At 43.5% G+C, this 10,140-nt stretch overlaps 1 protein-coding gene across 4 annotated transcripts; it reads left to right on the forward strand.

Annotated features, from left to right (window-relative positions):
• Positions 1-83: 83 nt before the first annotated feature.
• Positions 84-8,852, forward strand: sf3b2 (splicing factor 3b, subunit 2). 4 transcript variants are annotated; one of them, XM_073475311.1, is made up of 22 exons: positions 84-271; positions 747-793; positions 976-1,026; positions 1,481-1,711; positions 2,046-2,096; positions 2,339-2,426; positions 2,527-2,621; positions 3,030-3,138; positions 3,283-3,380; positions 3,747-3,998; positions 4,111-4,233; positions 4,321-4,401; positions 4,486-4,713; positions 4,805-4,954; positions 5,134-5,223; positions 5,826-5,933; positions 6,056-6,163; positions 6,624-6,766; positions 7,162-7,263; positions 7,741-7,840; positions 7,961-8,152; positions 8,452-8,852. In XM_073475311.1, the coding sequence occupies exons 1-22, from the start codon at positions 142-144 to the stop codon at positions 8,521-8,523; spliced, it is 2,649 nt and encodes an 882-aa protein (XP_073331412.1). In that variant the 5' UTR covers positions 84-141; the 3' UTR covers positions 8,524-8,852. The 4 variants fall into 4 exon arrangements, with proteins under 4 accessions (XP_073331412.1, XP_073331413.1, XP_073331414.1 ...); XM_073475312.1 differs by having other exon boundaries at positions 3,286-3,380; XM_073475313.1 differs by lacking the exon at positions 2,046-2,096 and having other exon boundaries at positions 85-271.
• Positions 8,853-10,140: the final 1,288 nt, after the last annotated feature.

Here is a 10,140-nt window from a genome sequence, read left to right on the forward strand (position 1 = left end):
TAGTAAATGCGATGTTCCTCCTTTCGGACTTCATGTCCCAGCAGGGAGTGCGGCACGGTCCTTCCCGTCATGCCTTGCGCCTGCTCTACGCTGCTCGCGTGTCTTCCGCCGCCGCCGTTGTTCCATTGAGAGAAGCACAACATGGCATCCGACGGACCACCGGGCACCGACTCCCTCCCGTCCGATTTAGGCAGTGCTATCGCGGCGCTGAACACATGGAGCCACCCGGAGCTTCAGTCCAAGCTGGCGGAGCTGGGAGCGCCCACGATGGGTAAGAAAAGACCGGGAAAGACGGAGAGCGCCCTGGAAGAAGGGCTGTGTTTAGCTAACAGCGGCTAGCATTTTGGCTAGCTAGCGAAACGCAACACCTCCGTTTCAGTGAGCAAAAGCTAGGCCTGCTGTGTGTTTACATGACTGGAAACGCATTTAAAGTATCTAGTTATGTAAGAAATGTAGCAGCACAGTGTTCCGAAAACAACAAGTAGGGACAATTGATAAGAAGGCTACGCAGTGAGGCTAATCCCATTGATTTAGCTTGCAGGCTAACTTCACTAATGGCTCATGTAAGCAGTTGTCAGAGTCAACGTTAGCTAACTTTCCTGGTAGTCCTTCAAGTGTCAATGATAGCTTAATTCATGTGACAAAAACAGCACACTTTCTTAAGTTTACGTGCATTTTTATATCAAGACTATTAACATAAAAGTCTGCATTTCTTCGTTTTAATTACGTTTTTTATCTTTCTTCAGGTCCCAGAGAGGAGCTGATTGACAGACTGAAGGGCTACATGATTCAGGTAAATGTGCCTTTTAGTTTTAACCATGCAACAGTCACTCACATGTGTTGGTGTTCAGTCTTTGCACTTGTTAGGAAAGTCACATTCTGCATGGATTTACACTCAGCAGCCCTCCTGTTAAACTACCACATAGCTCCATATGTGTGGACGCCTTTCACTCATTTGTGTCATTGTCTCTGCAGACTGGGATCCTCCTCAGCAAGCCTAATGATGACAAACCAATGGGCTCGCAGGTAAATGTCACATATGCCATTTTCTCGCATCCTGTGTCACACCTAGATTTGTTTATATGTGGAAATACAGTTTTAGAGTGCCGTTAATTACGCGTACTCCTGTTAGGCTGCCCAGTTTTGCACTAAAAACATACTGGAATCTTTTATTGCACCACAGTGACAAAACAAACAATTAAAGAATCTGAAATGAGCTAATCAGAAGGACCTCCTGCTCAAATAAAGGATAAATAAATGGTGGTAACCTCATCTGATTTCAAATTCCTGCTATTTGTCAAAAAAAGTAATGAAAGACATATTTTAATTTATCTTGCACTTCATGATTAAACTGCTTACAACTGTACAGTAAATGCTAGTTTCACATGAAGACAACATCAAATTCTTGTTTTTGTTATTAAATGAATGTATGCAGCCTCACTTCACACCCTCAACCCTCTGATTCTCCTCTCCTCTGCAGGTGCCGGGTATGCCTCCCATGCCCCCGATGCCCATGCCGCCCATGCCTCCTGGTATGGGCATGCTCCAGGCTATGACCATGATGCCTGGAGGGCCCCCTCCACCCGGTATCCACATGGGCATGGAGCCCCCAGGTCTGCCCCCTCCAGGCCTGTCGCAGGATGATCAGCTGAAGATGGCTCAGCAGAGAGCAGCCATGGTGTTACAGCAGGAGGAGAGAGCCAAGCAGCAGGTCAGGGCGGCAACTGTGTGGTCCACCTGTTGCACTCAGCTTAGCTTATGAAACACAAACTTAACACTGAGATGTAATCAGTATGTGAGAGGGTAAGTTTATTAAAACATAAGAGAGGTCGTTAAAACATCTTTCCTCAAAGCGAGAAACACAAAATACAGAAACGAGCTGAAAGATCTGCTTCTGCAATCTCAATATAAAAAATCGGTAGCAACAACTTCCACCCTTATAGGAGACAACTGGCAAATCAAATTTAGAGAAATGCAACAAAAACTTTGAATTAAAATTAGTTGCTTTTCGTCATGAACTGTGCATGCATGTGTGTGTATCACAGGGCGATTCAAGAGTCATGGATGAACATGATCTCCTGGAGCAACAGAAGAGGGTGAGAAAATAAAGATAGTTCAGTTAAATAGATTAATAAACAAAAAATATCCTAGGACATTTTTATTTTATTTTTTTGCGTTTACAATTCACTTTTATTTCACTTAATCAGCACCCAAAAGATTTTAGTATAGCTTTAAAATAATCCCCTCACTAGGGCATCTTTTTTTTCTTACATCCTCGATCGTACTCTTTTCTTTAGCCGTGTATTTAACTCCCGCCTCCTCTCTTCTTGTGCACCAGGCTGCAGTTCTGATGGAACAGGAGCGTCAGCAGGAGATGGCTAAGATGGGGGGGCCCCGAGGCATGCCCACCGTCACTGCACTCAGAGGTATGTTGGCGATGTACTTTTTGTGGTTTCATTTAAGCTTTGAGGGAGGGTTTCAAGTCTCCGGTTGCATATATATTACATATATTTTTTTTTTTTTCAGGTATGGATTCTCGCGCGCCGCTGCCTCCTGGTGTCAGTATGATGCCGACCCAGAAACAGAGAGTGCCACCTCCTCCAGGAGAAGATATCAGAGAGGTAGACACAGTTTTTTTCTTGTATGTGTTATAAGTTGTTTGGCAAAAACTTGTTTAATTGTGGTTCTTGCAGAAATTTTGGGAGAGGTTTCTTCTTATTTTCCTTTGAAACACCTGCTGCCCAATCACAAAAGTGAGCACAGTGTGTGTATTTTTTATAATGAAAGCCCAACTAATGATGAGGTTTAGACCTAACTTTGTCCTCTTTGGAAAAAAAAGTATTAATGCTGCCATCCATTGCTGTCAAAAGTCAATATTTCCGAGCCGGTGTGCTAAGAGATGGGTTGGCTTAGCTTTAAAATCAATGTGGGTCATGATTGTTTGTCTTCAGGGACTTGGATCTCTTACTGATTCAAAGGAGAATACCATGTGCTAATTATTCACAAGCGTTTCTTTGCTTCCATTGCAGTCCTGGCAGAGCGAGGAGGTGAGCGTCAGTGGGCCGAAGATCCCTCAAGCTTTGGAGAAGATCCTCCAGCTGAAGGAGATCAGACAGGAGCAGCTCACCGACCCCGCAGGTCAGTACGGCTGCATCTTTTCTGAAACAGAACACTAGTTTTAACAGTTACAGCTGCTCTAAATGTTGAAGAAGATGAATAACAATCGTGGTAGCATCCAGGTCTTTAATGCGATTCGTCTGTTTCTGTTTATTTTCTTTTAAGAAGAGGAGGAAGATGATGAGGAGGGAGCAGAGATGAACTCGTCTGCACCGGTGATGTCTGAGACAGAGGATGATGACAGCCAGATATCTAAGAAGGATGTAAGTCTTGTCTCACACCGTCTCGTTAATACTAAGCAGCTGTAAGACACAGCATCACACGTCTGTGCTCGTTATATTTCAGTTGGTGTTGTAGCGTGTCATACTGGTTGTATTATGGTAATTCAGAGGCAAGTTCACTGAGCGCCTGAGAAATCCAGCAAAAAAATCATTTGGGATATTTAAGTGGTATCTAAACTAACACAGTCGCGACCGTCCAAGAAAGGCCTTGCGATTGTTCAGCCTGTGTTGTTATCCCAGGATTAACAAGTGCTTAGCATGATGTAATACATAAAGGGACATTTTCTCACAAATGTATGTTTTTAATGCATATTTTAAAGTTTTTTTATCTCTAATTTTTGAATTCAGAAAAACCGCAGACGCAGAAACCGCAAGAAGAAGAGCAAGCAGAAGCGAGCTCAGGAGAAGAAGGAGCAGGCGGAGCAGCAGCAGAAGAAGGAGGGTGATGACAAAGAGAAGGAGAAGGAGAAAGACAAGGACAAAGACAAGGACAAAGAGAAGGAGAAGGAGTCCGAGGTGGAGATCGAGTACATCACAGAGGAGCCTGAGATCTACGACCCCAACTACATCTTCTTCAAGAGGATCTTTGAGGCGTTCAAGGTGACTGCAGAACACTGTTGACTCATTCTAATGTTTATTTTTGTTGCTCTCGGGTGTATTATTGCGTTTGCTTGTATTTTGCTATAATGCAGCCCTCCCTTTTCTTTTCTAGCTGACCGATGACGTGAAGAAAGAGAAGGAGAAGGAGCCCGAGAAGGCAGAGAAGCAGGAGACAGCCGTGCTGCGGAAAAAGGGATTTGAGGACGAGAGGAAAGACAGCGACGACAGCGATGAGGTTTGAATCCTTCCATCTGTTCGGAAAACGAAACACAATGAGCTAAATCCTCTTTGTAAAATGTAAAACTTTTTTTTTGATGTACAGGACATGAGACCAGATGTACCTAAACTCTCAAAGAAGAAGCTGAGGAGGATGAACAGGCTGACGGTGGCTGAACTCAAACAGGTACATTAAAAACAGATGGGCAATATTACTTTAAAGACTTTCAGTACTTTTAGTAACTTTATATGTCTTTTCTCTGTGCTCCAGCTGGTGGCTCGTCCAGATGTGGTGGAGATGCACGATGTGACGGCCCAGGAGCCCAAGCTGCTGGTCCACCTGAAGGCCACCAGGAACACGGTGCCGGTGCCCCGCCACTGGTGCTTCAAAAGGAAATACCTGCAGGGCAAGAGAGGTATAGAGAAGCCTCCGTTTGAGCTGCCCGAGTTCATCAAGAAGACGGGAATCCAGGAGATGAGGGAGGCCCTGCAGGAGAAGGTGCGTTACCTCACTGATGTTGCTCATTATCCAAAACGAGCTGTGAAATTTAGACATGACTTTTTCATTTCTTTATTCTTTCTGTTCACAGGAGGACGCCAAAACCATGAAAACCAAAATGAGGGAGAAGGTTCGACCCAAGATGGGCAAGATCGACATCGACTACCAGAAGCTGCACGACGCCTTCTTCAAATGGCAGATCAAGCCCAAACTCACCATCCACGGAGACCTTTACTACGAGGTACTGGAGCACGTTTCGTTCAGTAAAATCCTCTTCATATCCTGCTGGGAGAAGCTGTTAGATTTTAACAGTTGTATTAGACTGATCTTTAAACCTACAACTGAACTTAATACTGTCTTTTTAACTTTCAGTACATAATGATGCTTTAGGCCAAAATTGACCTGTTTGTGTCTCTGCAGGGAAAAGAGTTTGAAACTCGTCTGAAGGAGAAGAAGCCGGGTGATCTGTCTGATGAGCTGCGCATCGCTCTGGGCATGCCCGTTGGACCTGTAAGATCCACTAACATCATCATTCTTTGTCAATTCACTGAGCAAAAAACGATAAACCTCAACTAAAGCAGGAAAAGAAAATGTTAAGCTGGCAAAGAAGTGAAATTAAGTGTACTTTCTCTTGAAGTAATGAATAAAAGGTATGTCTTGAGTAGCATGAAGTGCCAAAAATATGCTCTATTCATGTCTGCTACAGTTTTATTGTTTTGTCATCCCTGCTGTTGTGTCACTCTCCTTGTCACTGCTGTTAAATGTCTGATTGCACATGCTGTTAGAGCAGCTCTCCTGTAAGAGGAGATGAGACTTGTTTATTCACTATTGCAGTACCAAAGACAGGAACCCGACAGCTGAGATAATGACGGTTATAACAAGATTCACCTCGTTCCTGTTTTGTTTTTCTAACTAGCTGCAGGCAACAACAGTTGACATGGATAAATGGATGTCGGAACATATTTTTAGCTCGAATAATCCCTCAGAGAATTAACCCAGAATTCCAGAAAGGATCCAAATAGAATAGCTTCTTTTTCTCCAGCTTTAAAACATGTTGTGAGGAAACAGCGCGGGTCAGTGAGCTGACAGTATTCGTGTCTCTTCTTCCCCAGAACGCCCACAAGGTGCCTCCTCCCTGGCTGATCGCCATGCAGAGGTACGGCCCCCCTCCCTCCTACCCCAACCTCAAGATCCCTGGACTCAACTCCCCCATCCCTGAGGTAAGACGACGTTTTATTTTGTCCATAGAACAAGAATCCAATTTCAATGTAATTTCAGAACAACAGTGATGATGTATCGCTGTGTCAGTGTGTTCATTTTTTCTTGTTCCTCTCCCTGTTAGAACTGTACGTTTGGTTATCACGCCGGAGGCTGGGGGAAGCCGCCAGTAGATGAAATGGGCAAACCTCTTTACGGTGATGTGTTCGGGACCAATGCTGCAGACTTCCAGGTCAGGACTACACACACGCACACACATTACATACTTGGTTCATGTGGGTTCTTTGCAGAAACTGTAAATCTTATGTTACATGAAAGATCTGCGTCCACTGCATGGAAAGGTCTGGGAATTTATACAAAACATGACCCCCCCCCCCCATTTTCTTTTTTCTTTATTTTTCTCCAACTTTTCTCTTTCTTCTTTCCCCTTACTTGTTCTCACTTTGTTAGTTACTTATTTAAGCTGCACCCTCTCTAAACATGCTGGTAAGGAGAGTTCTGTTGTGCTTTTTCGCCGTAGAAGTACTTAAGAAATCTGTCCACGACGATCTGAGAGCGACACCGTTTTTACCATACACATCATACAATTTTCTTCAGAGGTCCTGTAACAAACGGAAAATGCATTCTAATGAGGACACCCAGATTGTTCATAGCTCGGCTGATGGTTGAATGTGTCTGTTTGTCTCCATCAGGCCAAAGCGGAGGAGGAGGAGGTGGACCACACACCGTGGGGAGAGCTGGAGCCTTCAGACGAGGAGTCGTCAGAGGAAGAGGAGGAGGAGGAGAGCGATGAGGAGAAACCAGACGAAACTGGATTCTTCACACCAGCAGACAGGTATTTGACATGCAAATTAATTCAGGAAGTTAAAATAATAAGAATGCATTTCAAAATAAAAGGAGATACATTTCTTTAAGTTTTCTAATCGGGCCGTTAAAATCACATTTTTTGCAATGAGCTGCAGGTTAAATGTTGTCGTTATGTTCTCATCACTGCAGAGACACACAGACTAATGACATTACCATAAATAATCATCATAAATTATCATTTAATTATAAGACAAACTTTCAGATTAAAGCACCAGGGTTCATCCGTGTCACTTGCTCGCTTTCAGTGCATCCATACTTTAGGAAGTTACGTAATATTCACAGAAGCACGCAGAGATGGCTTCATGGTGATGGACACGCATGGATAAACTCATCATATCCTGTATGTCGTTTTGTGTGTTTCAGTGGGCTGATCACGCCCGGAGGCTTCTCATCAGTACCCGCCGGCATGGAGACCCCCGAGCTGATCGAGCTGAGGAAGAAGAAAATCGAGGAGGCCATGGACGGGTGAGCATCGTTCTGTCACATTGTCACAGCAGTGCTGCTGTTTTAATTTCCATTAACTCCCACAGCAGCGCGCCTGCTGTTTTGGTGCGCAGCACGCTAGAAACAGAGAGAATCTGACATTTCATTTTCAGTTAACGGCTTTATTGAAGGAGCTTACAGTATGAAAAGAAAAACATTTGTGCAACATTTACAGGAACAAAACAAGACATTTGAGGACGTTGCCTGATCAACATTTTTGACCATTTTCTTCCATCTTTATAGACCAACAACTAATCGATAAAATAATAGATTAATCGACAGTGGAAGTCCTCTAAGTGTCTGTATGAGTTAGCAGTTAATGTCAATGCTGGAAGTGATCCGCAGCCACATTAGTCTGTAATCAAACATTCAGAGATATTGGCCTGTTTTAGAGATATAATACATAATGAGTAATGACTTATATATATAATCTAAAATGCTTTGTTGATGACTTCTCAGAAATGAGACGCCTCAGCTGTTCACGGTGCTTCCAGAGAGACGAACTGGCCCCGTAGGAGCAGCCATGATGGCCTCAACACACATCTACGACGTGTCAGGGGTAAGAGCTGGAGATGAGATATGTTTGTGTCTCTAACTTAAATAAAAATGCTTCAGTGTCTCTGTAACCATGACTTAAATCTCTTCCTTCCTCTTGTTTTCCCCTCTTTGCCATCTTCAGGCCATGGCCGGTCGTAAGGCGGGCGGAGGCCAGGAGTCGCAGGGCGTTGAGGTGGCCCTGGCTCCCGAGGAGCTGGAGCTCGACCCCATGGCCATGACGCAGAAGTACGAGGAGCACGTCAGGGAACAGCAGGCCCAGGTGGAGAAGGAGGACTTCAGCGACATGGTGGCTGAGCACGCTGCCAAACAGAAGGTACAGGAACATAGATCAAATAAATTATTGTACTTATTTTCTGTTATTGATTCCTAATTAATGAAACACACAGGTTTTAATGTATCAGTCAGTTTTGCAAAGCTATTCAGGGTTAGTATGCACAGTATGTAGGAAAGGAAAACGTGACTCTACAAGTGTATTTTTTACAAACTAAACGAAAGCAGTAGGCTGTTAATGCAGTGTGGTTGTACAGCCTGTTCAGTTTTTGTTTTTGTGGTGACATTTGATTATTAATAGCCTCTCTTTCTCCCCCTCTCTGCTTGCTTTTCACCGTACAGCAAAAGAAGAGGAAGGCCCAGCCACAGGACACACGAGGCGGTGCCAAGAAATACAAAGAGTTCAAGTTCTAGAGCAGAAACACCGAGACGAAGCGCTGCTAGAGAGTGAGCCGCAACAGGAAATGAAAGAGGAAGAGCCGTACTCAGATTTTAACTCCGGAGGATGCAGACTGCAACACCAAACATCTGTCAGACCAGTAGCAGTAAACACATGTTTTTGTTCCCTTTTTTTAAGACGATAAAAATAGACGATGCTTTTGTGACGCATCTCATGTAATCCGTGTCACATGATAACCGTGACATTTCCTCTGTTTGAATCTACATTTGACGTCTTGGTCAGTTTTTCACTGTAACCATGTCCTTTTGTCTGTTTTTTGTAAATAAATGAAGTGATGACAAGAGTTCACAGCTGTGCTGCCCCAAGGTTTCCTTTTCATAGTCACTTTTTGAGGAGTTACTGTATGTGTACGCTTACATTAGGGAATCAGGTGCTGGTGGCAAAAACGCAAAGGTAGTTGCCAAGTCTGAGTCAGCTGATCGAGTCACAAGCCATGACTGTCAGCTGACAGGAGAAGGAGCCCTTTGACATATGTAGCTCATAATGTTCGGAGATATAAATATAATTGAACTATTAATGTATAAAATATTGTTTTTCTTGTAATCAGAATAATTGTACAGTTTTATTCAAAATTTTGGCAGAAAATACACCACAATCACTTTCTTGACAAGATATTTAGTAGCTAGATTTATACCGCTCATGTCTGTTTGCTTTAAATACGAAGCTACAAACAGCCATATTGCTTGGTTTAGCTTAGCTTAGCATAGAGACTGGAAACAGCAAGTCTGACTGTCCAAAGTAACAAAATCCGCCTACTGACACTCCTAAAGCTCACTAATCAGTGTGTTTGATCTCATTTGTTTAATATGTCTGTAGCACACCTTTATATATAGCTACAACTAGCCAAACAGCTCTTTAGCTTAGCTTAGCATAAAGACTTGAAACTGGAAAACAACATGCTCGGCTCTCTCCAAGGTGACAAAATCCACCCACTGACACTCCTAAAGCTCACTAATCAGTATGTTTGATCTTGTTTGCTTAATATGTCTGTATCACCTTTTATATAAAGCCAAACAGCTGTTTAGCTAAGTTTAGCGTAGCTTAGCATAAGGACTGGGAAACGGCAAGCCTGGCTCTCTCCAAAGGTAACAAAATCCGCCTACCAACACTTACAAAGCTCACACATCAACGTGTTAAGTCTCGTTTGTTTAATTTGTAGCTAAAAGAGTGTATTTAATGTTTTACTGGGGGTTATGTGCCGGACTATTTCTTGGCCGGCGGTAGTTAGTAACTTCCGGCTTCCGGTTCGCCCCCTATTTATATAATATTATATAAATATATTTTAAATATACTGCAATGAATACTCATACAGTTTAATTTGATTTATTGTCAGAAGAAGTTTTTTTCCATTTTCATAAAGAGGTAGAGGTATTTCCTGTCTACGAACTTGGTTGCTAGGTAACTGACGTCACCACCACTCAAACCAAGATGTCGGGGGAGCACCGCGCTCACGAGGGACCTGAGGGGGGGGCAAATACCTCATCTCCTTTCAGGTAATGACTCATAATTCTCGCAAAACACGCGGACACGGCGCTGTGCTGCAGTGTCGACGAGCTGCGGTACACGTTTCT

The sequence above is a fragment of the Pagrus major genome, chromosome 10 (assembly GCF_040436345.1).
Source record: "Pagrus major chromosome 10, Pma_NU_1.0".
Taxonomy (NCBI): domain Eukaryota; kingdom Metazoa; phylum Chordata; class Actinopteri; order Spariformes; family Sparidae; genus Pagrus; species Pagrus major.